Below are 21908 nucleotides of genomic sequence, written 5' to 3' on the forward strand. Positions count from 1 at the left end.
GGGCACATGTGCAGGCCATATGGTAGGAAACCTTGTCCAACAAAGGTAGATGCCATCCAAAGAATGAAAGAAACGTGCACTAGCATCACTGAGGTTAGAAGGTTTCTGGGAGCATGTGTCTTCTATGTTATTTGGATTCCACATTATGCACATGTAGCTGATCCTCTTTATCAGCTGCTTAGAAAGAATCAGAAGTTTAAATGGACAGAAGCACATGTAAAATCCATGAAAAAGCTAAAGGAGTTGCTCCAGTCAGCAACAACTTTGAGAAAGGTAGACTATGAGTGTCAAAGGCCAGTAATTGTGACAGTAGACACCAGTCCTACAGGGATTGGATGGGCAATAGGGCAAGATGACAAAGAAGGACACAGGTATGTGGTAATATTTGGAGCAAAGGTGCTAAGTGCTTGCCAAAGAAACTATCCACAGATAAAGAGAGAGTTATGGGGTATGGTTACAACCTTGAAAAGTGGAAAAGAGTACCTAATTGGTGCATGTGTGGTTGTAGAAACAGATTGTCTACCACTTCTTGGGATGATTACAAGCTGCTCAACTCCAGACATTGCTATGTTGCGGTGGATTGCCTACATTAAGTCCTTAAATCCCGAGTTTAAGCACATTGCAGGTAAAGACAATACAGTGGCAGATATGCTATCAAGGGCAAGGTATGAAGATGAGTCACAAATGATTGACGAGGGAGATGATGTAGGCACAAAGTTCTATTCTATCTCTCATGTCAAAGGTAACAATGTCTGCATGACTAATATACTTGAATCATTCTTGAAAGAGCTTTATGAAGGTGATTGGCTTCTTATTGGAAGCTACTTGAGTACTCTAACAAAACAGGATGATTGGTTTGAACAAGAATTCAAGAGGATACGCAGGAAAGCATATGGGTACTTTTTGAGGGATGGTTACTTGTGGAAGCATCCTAAACAAAAGGGTGCTACACCACAAAGGGTTATATGTAAAAAAGAGACTCAAGTAAAGCTCATGCAAGAGTTTCATGAGAGTCTATGGGCTGGACACAGGGTTGTATGGGCAACCTTCTCCAAGTTGAAAGAAAAATACTGGTGGAAGGGTATGTATAAAGATGTATCTCAGTTTGTAGAGACATGTGTAACTTGTCAAGTGTATCCAAATGTTCGACATCGTCATGGATTGCACCCTACATATCCACTAGCCATGCACTATAAATGGGTTGTGGATCTAGTCACAATGCCTTTAGGACTCTGGCAGATGAGATGCTTGGTTCTTGCACGAGAGGACCTAACTAACCAGGTTGAAGGAAGATCATTAAGAGCTAAAACCACAGAAGCTGTGTGCAAATTCCTTCTTGATGAGGTGATTTGCCGTTATGGTTGTGTGGGAAAAATCACTGCAGATAGAGGTGAACTGGATGCCGAAGAAGCAAGGGAGTTCTTTTCTAGATTAGGAATCAAGCTTTCTCTTACTACAGCTTACAACCCTGAAGGCAATGGAAAGAGTGAAAGAGGGCATCCTCCTATCATCAAAGCTTTGGCCAAGGCTTGTGAAGGAAGAGTTGGTGAGTGGCCAAAACTATTACCATATGCTTTATGGGCTGATCGTACTTTGTACTGGCAGACAAGGTAAATGAGCAGTTGGATGCGCTTCTAAAAGTTAAAACATACGAATGATAGATTAGAGCGGTTAGAGGATCTAGCTAGCTTAAGTTCACACACCACGACAACCATAGCACCCAAGGAAATAGCAGAGCCCAAAAGTGAAGGATTAGGAGGATTTGTACTGGTAGACAAGGTAAATGAGCAGTTGGATGCGCTTCTAAAAGCTTATGAAGCCAGACTAAAAAAGAACCAAACCCAAGAGAAAAGGTGGATGACTTATCCATATGAGGAAATAGAAAAACAGAGGTTGGAAATGTGTAAAAAGATGATCGAAACAGCTCAATCATTGATGGAAGACCCGCTGGGTAAACCTGTAAATTTGCATGAGGCACTAGCTCCAACCCCTATCCAACCAACTTTAGAGGAACAAGTAGAAACGAAGGAAAGACTCACTAATGCCTATGAGTCCAGAGGAGAGCCTATCATAGTGCCAAATACAACAGATGAGGCAAGTAACGGGTTCCAGCCTAAAACATTGACAGAAATGGGTAAAGACTGTAACGGTCTAGATGATCTGTGGAAGCAAATTCGTGAGGCCAACGAGGCTAACAGGATGAGTAACCACATGAATAGCAAGAGAAAAGAGAAGAACGTGATCTCACCTCCTATTGAAGAATTTGAGGTAAGGTCACAAATAAACTTTGAGATACATTCACAAAGGGGAGACCAGGGATCAATTAATTCAGGGCACAGCCAACAAGACTCGCTGAGAACTTTACCCTCTTACCTAGGAGAGTATGAAGCCAAGTCTGAAGTGAGAGAAATCCCATCTCAAAGACTTTCTTCTAACAAAGTAATGGATTCACAAGGGTTGATTGAGTTATTGTCCACCCCGGTGGCATGCACAATCACATTAGCAGAACTCCTAAGGTTACGACCAAACATGTGGACCACAATAGGTAAATGCCTAGAAAAATTTGGAGTGAAAGACCCCACCTTGAGGCTACAGGAAGGGATCAAAGAGTTGGACATGCCTCAACTAAACACTAGGCCAGTACCATTAAACAAAGTTGGAGATTATTGCGAGGGAGAAGATGGAAACACCACGCTACTAGTAAAATTCCAAGGAGTAGTTTACAAAGCTATTCTTGACAGTGGAGCGGGAGTTGCTATCGCCACCAAGGAAATCTGGAAAAAATGGGGAAAACCAGCTTTAAGAGCTACCAGAATGAAATTGCAATTGGTAGACGGGTTCATGGAGAAGCCTCTAGGACTCTTAGAAAAAGTGATTGTCACTTCGTGCGGGATCGAGTATGAGCATACATTTGCGATAGTCGATTTCGACAAAAAGAACAATTATGAGATCATCTTGGGAAGACCATTCATGCGACAATTGAAGATGGTCCAAGATTGGGGTTATGACCACATATACCTCAGACATGGCGAGACAACAACTAAAATACACCTGAAAGACCATAGTTACAAAAATGTGAACCAAACACCCGTGGAAGAGTTTGATTCAGCTACAGTAGCAGGATCAGAACTCCCAGCATGGTTAGGGCAAAAAAAAGAGCTATGGATGTGCGGAGCTTCACATTGTGGAAGCTTGAGAAGAGAGGAATGCGTCTTAGAAAGAGCGATAGAGGACAAGGAGTATATTCCAGAACCTTTCCCTCAAGATGCCTTGGAACCTCTAGAATGGGAATACATACTAGCAACATTGGATGTCTGTACCATTGCAGATAGTCCAAAAACAAAATTTTGCGATAAGGATGGCTATGATGTGCTACCCTACTACATGGTAAACATTATACCAGGAGAAGATGAGACGATAAAACCACCAGAACAAGAAGAGTTTTATAACTCCTCTGAACATCTGGAAGTAAATGATGATGCAGATAATGAGTGTTCAGACACCTCAAGTGAGCGTGGAAGGGAAACCGAGAATATCAAGTTTTATGATTTTGCTAATCAGCACCCTAGACGCCAAGAACGCTATAAAAGGAAACGAGCAGGAAACAAAGCAAGAAAAAACCTGATGCCCAGGATAAAAGGTAAAACTCACTATTTGATGCTTGTAAAAGAAGAGGATTGTGTAAAAGATCAAATCTTAGGAAGATTCCCAAAAGATCGAAGGGAAAGAACGCGAGAGGAATTAAAACAGGAAAGAAAAGCTAAAACAGAAACAAAATCACAAAAATCTCAAAAATAAAAAAAAGAAACAACAAAAGACCAAGAGTGGACCAAATTGGAGTGTAAACAGAAATACCAAGAACTGAAACGGTCTTTACGTGAGATATGGACTACTGAAGAAGATAGTGATGGTAAAGGGGAGTCAGAAAAGGGAAACATGAATGTACCATCACACTATCGAAATTTACCATATAGGACAGAAAAATCATCATGACACCACCAGTTAGGGAAAGAACCCACCAAGAATCTTACGATGGGCCAGAAAATGCCAAAAGAATAGACCTCGCGGAACCAAGTGAAAAGCCTCAGCCGGTCTACATAGCAAACGATTTAGAGCCTGAAGAAGAAGAACATCTAGCACAACTTCTCAAGAAATATAATGTGTTTGCATGGTCCTATAAAGACCTCAAAGGAGTTGATCCATTGATATGCCGACATACAATTCCTTTGAAATCGGATGCAAAACCTAGCAAACAACGTCCTTATACATATAATGATACATTTGCTAAACAAATCAAAGAGGAGATTGATAACCTGATGGAAGCTAAATTCATCTATGAAATCGAACATACAGATTGGGTGTCACCCATTGTGGTAGTTCCCAAAAAGAACAAAAAACTGAGAGTGTGTGTAAACCTCAAAAAGGTAAATGCAGCCACCATAAGGGATAATTATCCCTTGCCAATCACAGAACATGTACTTGAGCGGGTGGCTGGAAAATGGGCTTATTCCTTTCTGGATGGGTTTTCAGGATACAACCAACTGGCAATAGCAAGGGAGGATCAACACAAAACAGCGTTTGCCACAGAATGGGGAATTTATGCGTATCGAGTTATGCCGTTTGGCTTAACTATTGCCCCAGCTACCTTCCAAAGGTTAATGACGCACGCGTTCAAAGAATACCTGGGAATATTCTTAGAAATATACATGGATGATCTTTGTGTACACTCTCTTCTACGAGGGGAACATATTGAACATTTGCAAAAGGTCTTTGAAAAATGCAGGACATATCGAATCTGCCTTAACCCAGAAAAGTGTATATTTATGGTTAAGCAAGGCCGCATCTTAGGACACATTGTCTCAAGAAATGGCATAACCACTGACCTAGACAAAGTCAAAGTCATCGTAGACCGACCTAGGCCCACTAATGTGAAACAAGTGCAATCCTTCATGGGACACTGTGGATATTATCGAAGATTCATATACATGTATGCAGTCATTGCACAACCTCTGTATCGTTTGCTAGTCAATTTCGATTGGACCAAGGAGTGTGAAACATGTTCACATTGATGCTTCTGCATATGCAATCGGAAGTATTCTGGCTCAACCTGGAGACGGAACAATGGATTTTCCAATTTGTTATGCAAGCCGACAGTTAAACAGTGCGGAAAATAACTACACAACCACCGAATGAGAAGGGTTAGGAATGATTTATGTTGTAAAGAAATTCCGGCATTATTTTCTCGCAAACAAATTTGTGTTCTTTACAGATCATCAAGCTCTTTTGTATCTGGTAAATAAACCATGCAATACAGGGAGAATTGTACGCTGGTTTATTATATTGCTAGAGTTTGATTTCACAGTGGTGGTCAAAAAGGGTAAAACCCATCTATGAGCAGATCATCTGTCAAGGATACACAACGGGGAAGCTCCTGAAGGAGTAGATGATGACATACAAGAGGCTTATCTTTTCAATATTGAAATGATACCCAAATGGTCACAGGAAATTGTTAGCATTCTTTCCTTTGGAAGTAGATTTGATAATACGGAATACAGATCCAAACAACAAAAAATTCGACAAACAAAAAACTTCCAGTTGATAGCAGGACGAATGTATCATCTAGGATCGGACCAAATCCTACGATTATGTATAAATCCGGAAGAATTCGAGTGCTACTTTAAAGAAGCACATGTCTAGGATTGTGCATTTCATTGTTCAACAGTGAAAACACACCAAAGACTGAAACAGTTAGGGGTTTATTGGCCAACTATGTATGCGGACACACATTCTTATGTTACCAATTGTACTGTATGTAGTGCCAAACGACCAGTGGATCACGCGACATTGTTTCAGGTAAAAATTGCACCTGCATGGAGTCAATATATCATTGATTTCTTAACCACCACGACATTTTCTGAGAACATCACAAGAGCACGGAAAAGGGCTATAGAGCTCGAAGCTCGTGACTTTCAGTTAAATTGGAACCAACTCTATAAATGAGGAAAGGACAATCAACTTAGAATCTGTGCAAGTGAAAGTGAATACTTGTTGATTCTAGAACATGCACATAGCGGAATAAGTGGAGGCCATTTTTCGGGCGATAAGACGGTAAAAATTGTCTTAACCGCAGGTATATGGTGGCCTACATTGCACATGGATGCTGAAGAGTTTGTAAAGCGTTGTGACGCATGTCAGCGCACCAAGGTGCCGATAAAGAGAGATGAGATGCCACTACAGCCAATGATGGGAGCACGAGCATTTGCAAAATGGGGCATTGATTTTGTGGGACCTATCTCACCCCTTGCATATCGCACCCATACCCAATATATCATTGTGGCTACGGACTATCTCACAAAATGGGTGGAAGCCAAGGCAACGCAAAAAGCAGATGCACGAACTACTGCACAATTTTTGTATGAGAATGTTTTTGTACGATACGGTTTACCAATAGAAATTGTCACTGATTGTGGGACACATTTTCTTAATGAAGTCATTGAATATCTGCTAGAGGAATTCATGGTCATCCATAGAAAATCTGCTCCATATCATCCACAAGCAAATGGACAAGCTGAGGCCACAAATAAAACACTATTCACGATTCTTACTAAAATAGTGTTAGAGTCAAGAACAGATTGGGATCAACAGCTACACTCAACACTATGTGCATACAAGGTAGCTTACAAAACATCGATAGGAACAACACCGTACAACATGGTGTTTGGCCTAAATGCTATACTACCCATAGAGTTTTTAATTCCAACTCTACGAGTAGCGAAACGCTTAGAATGGACAGGGCATGAGCTCTCTTCAAGAATAGATGATCTTGAAAAGCTAGATGAACTCCGCTTGAGAGCTGTAGCTTCAATCTATGCTAAAAAGAGAAGAAAAAAAGAGTTTTTTGACAAGCATGTGCGCCCTAAAGAGTTCAAAACAGGGGATTATGTACTTGTTTATACTTTGAAGCAACATGCCAAGAAACTTACAAAGTGAGGGATGGGACCCTTTGTGATTAGTGATCTATCACAAAGTGGAGCTGTCAAGCTTGCTACATTAGCACAGGTGAAGAAATGCCGAACTGGATTAGTGGATGTCGACTGAAGAAATATTATTTACCACTCACACAGGAGATGCTCCAACAAATCCATCAAGGAAAACAACAAATGAAGGAAAAACAGAGAGTACGAGAGGAAGCTCAAGAAGAAGCACAAGAACGCATTGCAAAATGAAGACTTCTGCGACAACAACAACAAAGTGGAGCACCATTGCAAATCAATGCCATTCGACTAACGAAGTTGGATGAAGACACAGTGGAGCCAATAATTGCAGTCAAAGTGGGTAGCAATCAAGTTGAATCGACGTCATTGCTTGATTCTGGAGCTCAAGCAAATTTGATCTCTTGCGGATTATACCAATAGCTCAAATCCACAGGCCAACTTCATCCTACTCCTCAAGTGCTGGAAAGTAGTACATCACACTCGTTGAAAACATTGGGCTGGACTATATTGCATGTACAAATATAGCAATATATTTACCCACACAAATTCTATGTGGTGGAGGATGAAAGCACACGACACCCAATGATGTTGGGACAACCTTGGCAAAAAGAGTACAATGTGCAGATAGATTGGAATGCGAATGCAGTCAAAATTCAGCATGCACAAGAACAACAGGTGATAGCCTTTGCTCAGCAATACCGGAATAATTAGCTGCCAGCACTGCAATCACTGGCAAAAGAGCCAGAAGCAAGAGTGCCACCAAAGGACAACATGATACCCAAGGCCAACAGACAGGTAAAAGCCAACCATGCTAAATACATACACATGAAGTCACCGACCATAGTGCAAAAATCTAGATTACCAAAACAAGGGAAACAAGTATGGATGCGGAAGGATAGGAATGACATGGAAGACAAACAACAATGCAACGAACAAATGCAACTGAAGCAGATAGTTCAACCAAAAACCAAGGGCATTAAACAGATATGGATCCCAAAGAAACTGCTCAGCAATAACCCAAAGGTTATTCGCATTTGGATACCAAAACAAAAGCAAAAAGAACTCCCTTCAGTACAAGCACCAAAGGAAGGCAGACAGCTGCATTTGAAAAAGGACAACCGACTTATGTGGATGCCAATCCGCAACAAAAAAGTGGCAACCAAGGAAGTAGCAAAACACCTACAAAAACCGGCAAAAACAAGCTACCAGTGGACAACAAAAGAAATACGGTCCAGGGCCATTCCGGCCAAGCCAATCCGCTCCATAGAAACAACTACGGCTATATCAACAGTAGCGGCAAAGCGATTGCCTTGTGCAAAAAAGACAATTAAACAGAGAACAGTAGAGTTACAACTGTTACTTGCAAAGAAAATGGGAAACCTCGACGGCAAATGCTAATAAACATCTTGCTTATTCCCTTCTCTTGCACAACATTAATTTTTCCATGCATTGACCGAGTATGCATAAATTAGGGCCACATTAATCGGCCAAGCATTAGCACAAATTTTTTCAACCTATGCACGGCACATACTCCGAGGCGATAATTTGTCGTCTGGGAGGACTCCGGCTAGGAGGGGGGGAGGCATTCTCAAATACGGAACCAATAGCAGAAAGAGCAAAAAAGGGCATGATTTTCGACTAATTTAAGGGTTGTTGTTTGATTGTGAAATTTTCTGGACTAACCAAGTACATATGCCCTTATACAGCATGTATCTATAGGTATATGGGTCCAAACGCCAAATCAAGCCCCTAGGTGTGTGTATATAAGTAGAAATAACCATTTTTCGAGCAAAATATTGGTAAAACGGAGAAATCCGGCCATAAAATTACATGTGAGTGTATATAATATTTTGCGGAGATGTTTGTGATTTATTATGATTTTTGGGGATTTTCTCGGTTTGATTTGCTATTTTCCTTTTAATTTTGCTAATTTTCAGCAGAAAAACCTCAAAAATACAAAAAGCAGGTGAAAAACGGTTGTAATGAAAAACAAAAAACATGGGGATGATCAATGACTATAGGACAACCTATGGTACAGTGGGGGTGCAATTATGATACTGGAGCGGAAAGCGTGTTTTGGCCAGGTTTTGACCGAAATGCCAAATTTCTGGTAAACAGAGCAAATGGAGTCCAAATCAAGAAAATTTTGAGCCTAAACCACATCTCGTAAGAAGTTGGGAGCACATGTCAAATTTCATGAAAAGTGGTTCGGGGACCTCCATTATAAGAAATTTTCATCTCATTTTTAGCTCATTTTCACTATTGACCTTTTGGAGAGAGCTTCTGCCACCTAGAGCGAACGGACCTTCTAGCAGCTTCTACGACGCACACGACTACCCGACGGGCTTCAGACATGAGAGGTAGGCTCACCACCTTGAGCTTTTAACGCATGTTTGTCATTTTGTCACGAAAACTAGCGTAGGGTTCACACACAAAGCGGGCGGTAGAGACCTACAAGTAGAGGCGGCGACCTAATGGCTAACCCAAAAGCATTGAGACTTCATCGGTAGTTTACCCTAGCATAGGAGACCAGTCTTGGATGTCCAAAGGAAGTAGAAAACCATCGGGAAAAGCCTAATTCCTAGAATCCCGCAAGAGGCCACCAAATGGGAAATCGGGGAAAAGGCGCTCAAATGCTACCAAAATTCATGGGTAGGAGCATCTCGACATGCTCGACAAGCCTATGTGACCCACATGACCAAAAATTGACCCAAAGCTGCACTAAACTTCTGAAACGGCATCAGACACACAAAGCGTCAAATTGCTCTGCAGCCAAAACGCATGCCCGTTTGCCACCAAACTTCACGAGCAGCTTTCCTAGACCATCAACAACCAAGTCCTATGGTGGTAGACCACCACAAATCATTGAAGACATGTAAACGCAACCATGGGTGCTTCTAGAGCGACAATTTGCCAAATGAAGCTCCGGTGAAGCCAAAGTCGACAAAAACCATACGGCAAGGATCCCCAAGGGATCGGGAAGCTATGGAGACCAACATCAAGAAATTTCATCGCCAAAAAGCACTCCAAAAGTTAGAAAACGGCTCGGAGGCTCTAAAGTCCACATAGGGAGTTACTTTCTATCCATTTGACTTTTTTGTTGAAATTAGGCTTAAAAGGGACTCAAGGGGACCAAGGGCAGGCACTAGGGGCACAATCCAATAAAAAATCATCAGGAGACATTCTACGCGTAGGATGTCTCAAGGACATTTCTGGGCACAGATCCCAACATTTTTCATCATATACATTTTTTGAATGACCTGTACATGCTATCCACCAAGTCTCATCACATTTGGACCAAAATTGACCTCATATGCATGAAAAAAAGCAAAGTTAGGGCAAAGAGGCAATAATGGGCCATAGACCTACCAAATCTTGTCCAAATCTCATGAAACTTGCACAACACATTCACCAACACATCACCAACCAATCTGTGTGGTCAGAAGAAAAAATTGGTGAAGTAGACATCCTACGCGTAGGATGTCTATTTCACATTTTTGGCCTACAGAGGATGTTTGTCCCTTCCAGATCCAATCACCTCATCATCAAGAGCTCATATATCAATTTTGAAGCCATTCTAATCAATTTTGACCCCCAATACCTTCAAAATACACTTTTTGAGCCCAAAAACACTACACAGGCTCTTGCAAGCATCAATCCTTGTTCAAATGCAAATCCAAAAGCATAGCCATGTTCCATAGGCCAAGGACTACCCACAGAACAAATCTCATGCCATTTTGATGAAAAATAGATCCTACGTGTAGTATGTCTCAAGCATAATTTAGACCTTCTGTGCAAAGAGTGACATCATGGAAGCCAATACCATGGTGCAATGAGCCCGTATACCAATTTTCAACCCATTTGGACGTCAATTGCTACCTGTTATGGACTTTCTACCCAATTTGTGACCTAAAGCCTGAATCAGCCCAAAAAATCCACTTTTTGATATCCAAATCCATATCCAAGCACATAGCCATGTTCCATAAGCCATGCACTACCTGCATGTCAAGTATCAACTAATTCTGATGAAAAAGACATCCTACGCGTAGGATGTCTAAATGGAAAATTTTGGCCAGATTTGCAGTGTGAGCACATACACGGTTTCACAAGTACCTTTTAAGCTTTATTTTCAATTCTCAAGTCATTTGGATAGTTAAAACTCAGTTTCTCAGCCAATATGGAAAAACGCTAACTTCGGACTACTGAGTGCAACAGGATCTATGGCAGCCGCGAAGTCACCGACAAAGAAGAGAAGAATGACCATTAAGGATTACCTAAAAGAAGTGGAGCCCTTCGTCATACCAGAAGGAACACTAAAGCCCACCAGCACATGGATCCAAGAAGATCTGCTAGAGTCCAACGACCTAAAGATCTACCAAGGAGTGTTCAAAGACACTGAAGGGAATGTGATCGAGCTACCGATGCTACCGGGAGAACTCAATGAGTTCGTAAGAAGCAAGATGGCCGAGTACTTGGAGAAGATTGATCTCCATAACTATTTTGAAGCAGTGCCAGCCGGGGTTGACATAAAGAGAGTCTGGGAGTTTGTGAAGACCATCAAAGAAGATGGAGTGGCCAGAGTAACCGATCTGCAAGGCAGGCCAGAAACAGAAATAATCATCACCAAGCAAGTTGTAGCAGATGCACTAGACCTCTCCAACAAGGGAGATAGTGTAACTAAAAGAAGGGATGAGGTCAAGGTGTACATTGAGAAGAAAGGTAACTACACTTTTGAAGATATTGCCAACCGGAAATCTTGAGTCAGTTGTACAACCAATACTTCCATATGTGTACGAAGAGGCCACAAAATTACAGAATGCCGCCAGGTGCAATTTCCACGACATTCACTTGGGCAATGATGAAGAGCACTCCAAAGATAATCAACTATGCAACATATATACATGACAACTGAGTGAAGATGGGTAACAAGAAGCCAACGTATATTGTGCCAAGAGAACTAATCACTAAGGTGATTTATGGGGCATTGCACGCAAAAGGAAGATGGCCTGACTCCCCGTCACAAAACGACTGGCTGAGGCTGAAAGAAGACAAAGAAGATGAGCCACAAAGAGCACCAAGGGTTGCCACAAGATTGAAAAGACGGCTAGAGCTTGTTCAAGAAGAACAGCCAGAGCAAAAGAAGGGAAAGAAAGAATTTGCCCAAGTGTCGGCAAAAGAGACAAAGTCACCAAAAGCGGCTAGACTAGAGCGGCTAATGGAGAGCTTCAGAGCAGAAAGAGCCCTTAAAGGCGATTTGAGTGAACTCTGGAAGCCGTCTCTAGAAGCAATGTCGGGATTATCTCGAAGCGTGCAAAGGGATAGATTCGAGGATTACATCAAAAATTTTGAGATTCTTGATGCCGCATCAGAGAATATCCTGCATGTCCCTTTTACAGAAGAGGAAGTGGAGCAGGTACGACAGAAATTGCTAGACGAGCAAGAGAGCCAAGAGAGAGAAAGAAAGACAAAGGCAGACCGAGATTTAAAGAAAAAGCCTACATCTCTACCAGCCAGCCCTAAACCCAGCCCACCGCCCTCACCACCTCCTCAGAGCCCTCCACAAGAAGATAAAGAGGAGAAAGACAAACACAAAGGCCAGGAAGAGCCCAAGATACAACAAAGCCAGGAAAGGGAAGAGGTTAAACCCAAGAGTGAGGAGACAAAGCCAAACGAAGAATACAACACATTTCTGGACCTGCTAGTTGCAGGATACATAAAAGAAGAAGCTGCCACCACAGTCGCATTCGACTTGGCAAGCACAGGGACTAAATAAAAAATGCAAAGCATCAGGTTAGTAGAACTAAAAGAGATGGCAACAGATACAATGGACCTGCACCCGCTCTCCAACGACTGGGATGTGGTGATGACAATGTTAACTAGGTTAAGAGCGCAGTCCATGGCCTCAGAAAGTGAGATGGCAGCTCTCAAGGCCACGGAAATAAAGATAAAGCTGGAAGTAGACTCCCTACAAGGACAAAGCCAAAGGCAGAAAGAGAGGGAAGCAGAGCTACAGGCCACTCTAGCAAGGGCACTGCAAAGATGCCAAGAAATGGAGAAAGAAAATCAGGCAGCAGCCCAAAGAATGCAAGGAGTTGAAGAGGAATGTCAGCAACTCAGCAAATCATTGATAGATGCCGAGAGGGAAAGGGATAACCTGACCCTATAGCTGGCTGAGGAATCTAAAGAAGTTGAAGCCATGAGAAACGCCAAAGAAAAGGTGGAGATAGATCAAGAAGCCAGCGAGGATGAGGTCCTTGAACTCAAGGACCAGCTCAAAGTGAAAGATCAAACCATCCAAAGGCTGCGGGCATCTCTTGCCAGAGTCAGAGCTACTAGCTCGACTCACATCACTACGGAAAGTCAAATGTATGAAGAACAGATGCAAGAACTTCAGAAAGAGCTAACTCTAGAGAAAAAGCAAAGATTGATGATGGCAGAAGGGTCTATTGTCATGAAAACACGAATGGAAGAAGAACAAAAATCCATGCAGGAGGAGTTAGAAACTATCAAAAGAAAGCTCGAGGAGGCGGAGAAGATAAACGCTGAGTTGAACGACCTCCTCGTGAATATGGGCGAAGAAGCTAAAACAGAGAAACAGAAACTCCTAAGGCAGATTGAGGAGTTGAGAGGACAGCAAGTAGGAGAACAAGAGGGCACATGGCCAACAACCAATGAAGGCATAGATTTAGAAAATGTGGCAAATCCTGTGTGGACACACCTATGCAAGAGGAAATCCTAGAAGGATCCTCTCAAGAGCCACAAGATCAGACACAGGAGGAGGAAGAAAAGCTGCGTAAGGCAATAGAGGTGGAGATCAGAGAGACAACAAAGGAAGCCTTGGAGTGGGAGCAGAGGGTTTTCAAGTCCATGACCATCCAGAAGATTGACGCCAGCAACCTCAGGCGCGAATGGCTTCAACCCTCTCTCCCATATCCTTTGCTGAAGTATGAAGCTGCCACCATCAATAAGAGGATTAGAGAAGAGCCTACAGTGCCACTCTACAACGCAGATATCTCCCAACCAGAAGGGGTCAGGCTAATAGTTGACTCTCAGCCAAAATGGAGAAAGGCCTGGCTGACAAAGTACCCACAATACCTAATCCATTTGGTAGAGGCACCGAAAAACATAAGAGACAACCTCAGCTTTTGTCCTCTACCAAGGATCAGAACGTGGAAGGCCCAGGAGATATTACAAAGGAGCCAACCCACTTGGCTGAATTATCCTAAGCTGCCGGGCTTGAAGGCAGGTGAGAGAATGAGTGTCCAATACATGGTGAAAACCCTAACGGGCGCCATCAAATTGTTCACTGGCTCACCTGACCTTACGTGCATCATGATGAAGAAAATCTGCAAAACTCTTCTAGCAGTATTTCAGACATTCAAGCCAGGCCAGGTGACAGACAATATCTTCTTCTTCCAAGATACTTACAGATGTGCCTATGATTTGTTTGGTCAGCCTTCCAAGGAGGTGATACATGCGATGTATCAAAGGATAATGTTTCTACCATCCTATCACCTCCAGGCCTTTGAAGAAGCGTTCTACACCGGCTTCTTCACAATAAACACTGATATTTTTGGCCCAACAATGATGAATCTACATGCAAGATACGAATCATTGATCAAGATGCGCGAAACCATACGATGAAGAAACAGATCAGCGGCCATGTCGGGGACGACATGAGCAAGGAGGGGGGGAGTGTTAGAAGCTGGACACACCCCACGGAAACTAACTACTCGGAAGATTATCATTTTTTGTAATTATTCATTTATTGAGGAAACCCGATTTTTCACCTTGTAAATATTGGGGCTTACAAAAGTTTCCAGATTGTATCCCAGTTTTGATAGTTAGATTGAGTAGATGGTTGATTTTGGAACTTAAGGGTTTAAGAATTGTAAGGTATTTATACCACTTTTTGACCTTAATGAGAAAACCTTTTGTCATTTTTAAAAACAAGTTTTGAAGTCTGTGAGTGAGTGTACTGTGTACGAGAGAGAGTGTGAGCTTCATCTTGACGCTACGTGTGCACCGGTGGTCGGAATCGAGTGCGGAGAAGTGTAGCGTGTTGCCCCCGATGAGAGCTACACACCGATACCTACATTGTGCGCGTACGGTCCAGTTTTGCGAGATCCTTCTACGAGCTTCATTTGGTGATTCGGTGAGCATACATTGTCCGATTTTGCATTGCAGCATATCCACGCGTTCACATTGAGTAGAGATACACATTAGACACTTTAGGTTTTAGAAATGAAGACCTGCAAATTTCGGCCAAACATCCTACGTGATTTTGCACCGGGTGTTTTGGGTTGGGGTTTTGGTTCATAGACCTTAGGGAGAGTGACCTATTGGTATTAGTAGGGTCTCCTTCAAGTGCTATGGTGTTTCGAGATTGTTTGATGGGTGTTCGGCTCTAGACAGCGTTGTAGGAAGTTTCCTCTTATGCACTCTTAAAGGCTGTGACTTAGACAATTGGTAGAGACCTCTGTGGGAATTAGTTAGGAGTCGGTTGAGTGTAGGTTGACACCCTATGCTTGCTTCCACACGCCTGCGGGTCGAGCTTCGTCCTTAGCTGACAAATCTTGTTAGGTGAGTTCTCGCTGTGCTGACGTCCGTCGCGGCGTATCCGTCCAACAGAGAGTGACAATATAGGTTCCTTTGGGGGAAGAGAGAAGGAGATAGGGTTTTCTTGGTTTAAATTCAAATTGGCCAATATTTGACTTTTGAAGAAAAAATTGAATTTTGGAGGGAAATTTGAATTTAAATACGTGTAGTTGAAATGCTATCTCTTCCGGTGCATTGTCCCTTGCAATAATGGCCTTCCAAAAGGCTAGACATGGGGAAGTGAACAATCTATATTGCATATGTCCAATAACATGTGCACACTAGATTGATCACTTGTCCATTCTATGATAGATGGATTGTAATAGGGTCTTCTTGGCATATGTGCATTCTTAACATTGACATTTTTTCCTTATAAATAGGTGATTTCAATATGTGTAGTTAAGGTATTTTATGATTGTCCATTCTAGGTCAAGTGATGGTGATATGTGAATGTGCTCTTTTCTAGAAAAGACATGCATAACCATGTTCTTCAATAGTCACATTTGTTGTTTAGATTAACCACTTGTCATTCTAGGTCAAAAGTGATGGTCGTATGATGTTACATGTGTAGATATACACATAGATTGACCACATGTCCAATCTAGGTTCATTTTTTATCTTTATAGTCAGATGTGTTGTCTACATTGACCACCTGTCCATTCAAGGTCAAGTGATGGTCGTATGTTGTTGTATGTGTATATCTCCACATAGATTGACCACCTGTCCAATCCAGACTCATTTTTTCTATATCTTCTATCTTTCTTTCCCAAGGAAAGCATGCTTGTATGTTATTTGATACACATGTGTATGTTCTTACATAGGTATATATGCACCTAGATTGACCACTTGTCCAATCCACACTTATTTTTCTATATTTTCTATCTTTCTTTTCCTAGAAAAATATGCTTGTATGTTCTTTCCATTAGGAAGAGGATGGGGTAGGAGGGCCTCTTTATTTGCCATAAGTTTATGGAGGTGATTAAAATGTTGACAAATATGTGTATGCCATGTGTGCAAGAATGGTGGGTGTGTAAGAGATGTGTAAGAGTGGTCAAAGGATGCACTTTTTCCCCCAAAAAGGAGGTGGACAATTTTATGATTTTTGGCCTTCTATAACTCCCACATATGATCTTTGATTTGAGTGGACATCATAGATCTGTAATCTACGTGTCGAGCTCTTTCCATAGATATGCTACATGATATGGTTTCACCCGCTAGATTTTAAATTCCATGTTGGGGAGAAACTTTGAATTCAAATAAACTAGCCGTTTTGAATGTTTGAATTCAAAAGTTGTCCTTTGCTTACTTTCTTAATCGTAAAGGTTTGACTTCCTTAAACTGCCAAATAAAGAGGCCCTCCTAGACCCCATTCTCTTTCTAATGCATATTCATGTGTATGTTCTTACATAGGTATATCTGCATCTAGATTGACCGCTTGTCCAATCCAAACTCATTTTTTCTATATTTTCTATGTTTCTTTCTCTAGAAAAGTGTGCTTCTATGTTCTTCATATTCATGTGTATTGAATGTCTTAGTTATCTGTCCATTCCACGCTAGGTTATGGTGGAATGTACTTTGTTAAGCATATGTGCACTTTAAATTGGCCATCTGTCCATTCTAGTGCAAGTGATGGTCATATGTGAATGTGCTCTTTTCTAAGAGAGACATGCATAACCATGTTCTTTAATAGGCACATGTGTGTCTAGATTGACCACCTGCCCATTCTAGGTCAAGTGATGGTTGTATGTTGTTACATGTGTACATATATACACATTGATTGACCACATGTCCAATCTAGGTTCGTTTTTAATCTTTATAGTCAGATATGTTGTTTAGATTGACCACGTGTCCATTCTAAGTCAAGTGATGGTCCTATGTTGTTGTATGTGTATTTCTCTACAGAGATTGACCACTTGTCCAATCCAGACTCATTTTTTCTATATCTTCTATCTTTCTTTCCCAAGAAAACCATGCTTGTATGTTATTTCATACACATGTGTATGTTCTTACATAGGTATATATGCACCTAGATTGACTACTTGTCCAATCTAGACTCATTTTTTCTATTTTTTCTTTCTTTCTTTCTTTTCCTAGAAACGTGTGCTTGTATGTTCTTTATATGCATGTGTATTGAATGTCTTAGTCATCTGTCCATTCCATGCTAGGTTATGGTGGAATGTACTTTGTTAAGCATATATGCACTTTAGATTGACCATTTTTCCATTCTAGCTCAAGTGATGGTCATATGTGAATATGCTCTTTTCTAGGAAAGACATGCATAACCATGTTCTTTAATAGGCACATGTGTTGTCCAGATTGACCACCTATCCATTCTATGTCAATGATGGTCGTATTATGTTACATGTGTATATATAGATATAGATTGACCACATGTCCAATCTAGGTTCATTTTTTAATCTTTATAGTCAGATGTGTTGTCTACATTGACCACCCATCCATTATAGGTCAAGTGATGGACGTATGTTGTTGTATGTGCATATCTCCACAGAGATTGACCTCCTGTCCAATCCAGACTCATTTTCTCTATATCTTCTATATTACTTTCCCAAGAAAAGCATGCTTGTATGTTATTTCATACACATGTTTATGTTCTTACATAGGTATATCTGCACCTAGATTGACCACTTGTCCAATCCAAACTCATTCTTTCTATATTTTCTATCTTTCTTTCCCTAGAAAAGTGTGCTTGTATGTTCTTTTCTCAAATTAGATTAAGTACATAATTATGACATGTTTTTCAGGGTAAAAATGTCTCAAGTGAGGACCTCAAATAAGAGAAAAGTAACTACCATTCCAGTCATCATTGACCTTGCTACCAAGGAGCCTCATCATGGTACCTCAATATTTATGGACTACAAGGTGCTCAATATCATAAAGTACATTTGTTTCTTGCCTCAGAACAAGGTAACAATGTATTTGAGGATCTAGGCCAAGTAGTTGCAGTAGCTGTATCAACCGTTGAAGGTCATCCTAGCATTGAGTGCATTAACATTCAAGTTCCCGGGAATATAGAGTATTGCCTATCTCCAAAGGCATGTTGCGCTGAATGCATGGTAAAAGATAAAGAGGTGACTATGTTCTCTAGAGGTTGGAATGCAAACATGGATCCTATACAGGTGACTGCAGATACTCTTCATGACTCCATTGTCTAGAGTGTGAAGAATAAGAATCCCTCCACCAAGAGTCCAAGGCCAAAATTGTCTCATCCAAAAGAAAAGAGGGCCAAGGCTCATACTGTTGAAGGGTCCAAAGCGGTGGATGAGTCAAATCTAGATGCTTCACAAGAGGGTACAAGCAACCAGCCTCACTTAAGGTTTGTGGAGCCCGATCTTTTAGAGAAAGAGGTTCAAACGGAAAAGAAAAGCAATACTGGAGGCATGGAGAAGTATTCAACATATTTTCCATTCAAGTATACAGAGTATGAAATTCTTGTGACCAATTTTTTTCTTGCTCCTAATCATTATAATTCTCGCCAACTTGACAAGGAGCAGCTAAATAGTTACATGCTTCTCTTTGCTGCAAGTGCAAATAGGCCTTCATCATGTGCCTATTTGATGCCTGTCAAGAATTGTGGTCAAAGGATAGGAATCCCAATGACGCCATCAGAGATTGAAGAAGGCAAGCTAAAAGACTATAGGTATTGGATTCTTGATGGACAACACTATATATATGCAACAAAAATGCTGAGAGTTCAAGAAATGACGAAGGGGAGAATAAGAAACCAAGTGCCACAGTATTTAGGTGTCTAGCTGGTTTGGATGAAGAAGAGGTTAAGAAGTTACAAGAAGAGATGGCACAACTATGTTATTGAAGGGCATAAAGGACATAGACATCATGGACATGCTTGAAAGAATCAAACAACTCAAGCAAGATCTTATCATTCAAGATGCCTTGATTGAGGAGTTTAACTCTCTCAATGAAGATGCAAAGTGCAATACTTGGGAGGATCTTGTCTTGATGTATAACATCAATGATGTTGTGTATATGAAGTTTCTTGAGCTTTGTGATATATGGATCAAGACACAATTATAGTGAGGAATCAAGAAGATTGACTTTCCAAAGAGTGCAAGAAAGTATGTTGAGTGGACAATCAATCTACACAAGGATCAAGTAAAAGCAACAGTTGTTCCTTGGAGGATTTATGTGGTAAACCTTCATATTGAAGGTTCTTCATACTTGGAGCGTCACCTTTGCAACCCAGTGCCCATAAGACTTTGTGTATTGGACAGATCAAAGGCCTTTAAGAGCAACACACATTGGCATGAGGATCAATACAAAGATCTCTTAAATGGGATGATGTCCATCAGTGGAGGTTCAGAAGAAGCACACTATGTGCTTCTTGCTTTCTTAAACATGACAGATTTTGTGCAATTGCAGAACGCTTTGAATAATATGAAGGACATAATGCGACAACAGAGTGTTGGAGTTCTACATCATGAAAGAGACACGTTTTATGCTGGGTCTATAAAGCTCTTCTCTATTGTGGTCCTTTTTGGAAAAAGTGATGCATCTACTGAACTCCCAACAACTCTTGCTCCAGGAGAATCTACCACCATACTTGATGTAGGGTTACTTGATATCAATTTTCAAACTGTGAAGCATCTATCGGACAAGGATTTCTTGAAATTTAAGAAGAAACTTCTTGTCAAGAAATTTACCAAGAAGTATTGCATAGAAGGATCCAAGCTAGTGGAATTATTCAGTGATGGCTATATAACAGAGATTGGTCTTGAAGAGAAGAAAGAAGTTGTAGCCATAGTGGAAAACATTGAGGATCAGAAGAATCTAGAATCACAGATTCTAGAATTTGTGACATTGCATGATGACATCAAGCAATGGGCAGGCCTTCAGGTCAATCAAGTAGAGAACCCAGTTGAGCACGAAAGCAAGATGGTGGAAAGGATGAGTGAACGCAACTTTTTTGTCAAAGATTTTTTATCACTTGAAGCAAGTATGTATTAACTTGGAAACCCTCACATTCATTTCATTGTTTCTTTTGTAGTTTGAACTTGTTATATCTATTATAAAGATGACTTAAAAGCTTCAAGTATCTTCAATGTATCCTTTTGGTTCAATTTAGTTTTGTTCATTCCTTTAAAAATCTTATGTCTATATTTAGCTTGACTGAAAAAGACAAATAAAAAATTCTTTTCGAATAAATTCATGTTCTATTTATTATATGTCAAAGTATTTGAGTGATGGTTCCATTGTGCCATGATCAGCTTTAGATTGGTCACTTGTAATGAACCTTGAATGGGCAAGTGGTCAATTTAGGTGCACATACATACACGTAACAACATATGACCCTCACCTGACCTAAAATGGACAAGTGGCCAATCTAGGCAACACATATTCACATGTATCAACATATGATCATTACCTAGCCTAGAATTGACACGTGGTCAATCTAAACAACACATGTGACTATTAAAGAACATTGTTATGTGTGTCTTTTGTTATCACCATCACTTGACCTAGAATGGACAAGTGGCCAATCTAAAGTGCACATATGCAGAACAAAGTACAATCCACCATCACCTAACTGAGAATGAATAGATGGATAAGATACACAATATAAATGAATATAAAAGAACATACAAGAATGATTTTCTTAGGAAAGAGAGATGGGAAATATAGAAAAAATGAACCTAAAATAGACATGTGGTCAATCTAGGGACACAAATACACATGTAACAACATATGACCACCACCTAACCTAAAATGGATAGGTGGCCAATCTAGACAACACAGTGACTATTAAAGAACATAATTACACATGTATTTCATACAAAAGGACACATTCACATATGACACCATCTGACCTAGAATAGACAAGTGACCACTCTCACTAATCTAGACAACCACATGTTACCAAAATTGGAAAGATGGCCAATCTGGAGAAAACCACATGTGTGTGATGTCTTGATGTCCACAGTACTAGCATTACCAAGAATGGATAGATGACCAATCTACAAAAGAAAACATGTTTCTTTACTAAGAACGGTCAAATGGCCATTCTAGAGTGTAATGCTTTTTTTAGTCAAGAGAGATGGACACTCTAGCAAGAACTAAGCTAGAATGGACATGTGGTCAATCTAGAGAGCATGTACGCATAGGAATCACCATATTAGAATCACCTAACCTAGAATGGATATGTGGCCAATCTAGATAGCACATCTAACAATAAAAGAACACAAACTAAGAAAGAACAATTACATGTGGTGTAGAAACTAAACATGTGTCAGAAGACGTTGGTTCAAGCAAGAAATCATAGTATCCTTCTAATCTAGTATG

General features: G+C 40.8%; 1 protein-coding gene and 1 pseudogene across 1 annotated transcript; both read left to right on the forward strand.

Annotated features, from left to right (window-relative positions):
• Positions 1–18362: 18362 nt before the first annotated feature.
• On the forward strand, positions 18363–19049 carry LOC147435805 (uncharacterized; annotated as a pseudogene).
• Positions 19050–19967: 918 nt separating this feature from the next.
• Positions 19968–20576, forward strand: LOC147435806 (uncharacterized). The gene has a single exon (XM_086488044.1). It carries the CDS (start codon positions 19968–19970, stop codon positions 20574–20576), a length of 609 nt encoding a protein of 202 aa, XP_086344170.1.
• The last annotated feature ends 1332 nt before the right edge of the window (positions 20577–21908 follow it).

Source organism: Adiantum capillus-veneris, chromosome 18, assembly GCF_014529385.1.
Source record: "Adiantum capillus-veneris isolate H3 chromosome 18, ASM1452938v2, whole genome shotgun sequence".
NCBI lineage: Eukaryota > Viridiplantae > Streptophyta > Polypodiopsida > Polypodiales > Pteridaceae > Adiantum > Adiantum capillus-veneris.

Coding starts and splice junctions, on each gene's coding strand:
- LOC147435806 (XM_086488044.1), top strand. CDS start 19,968: ATGACAGATTTTGTGCAATTGCAGAACGCTTTGAATAATATGAAGGAC.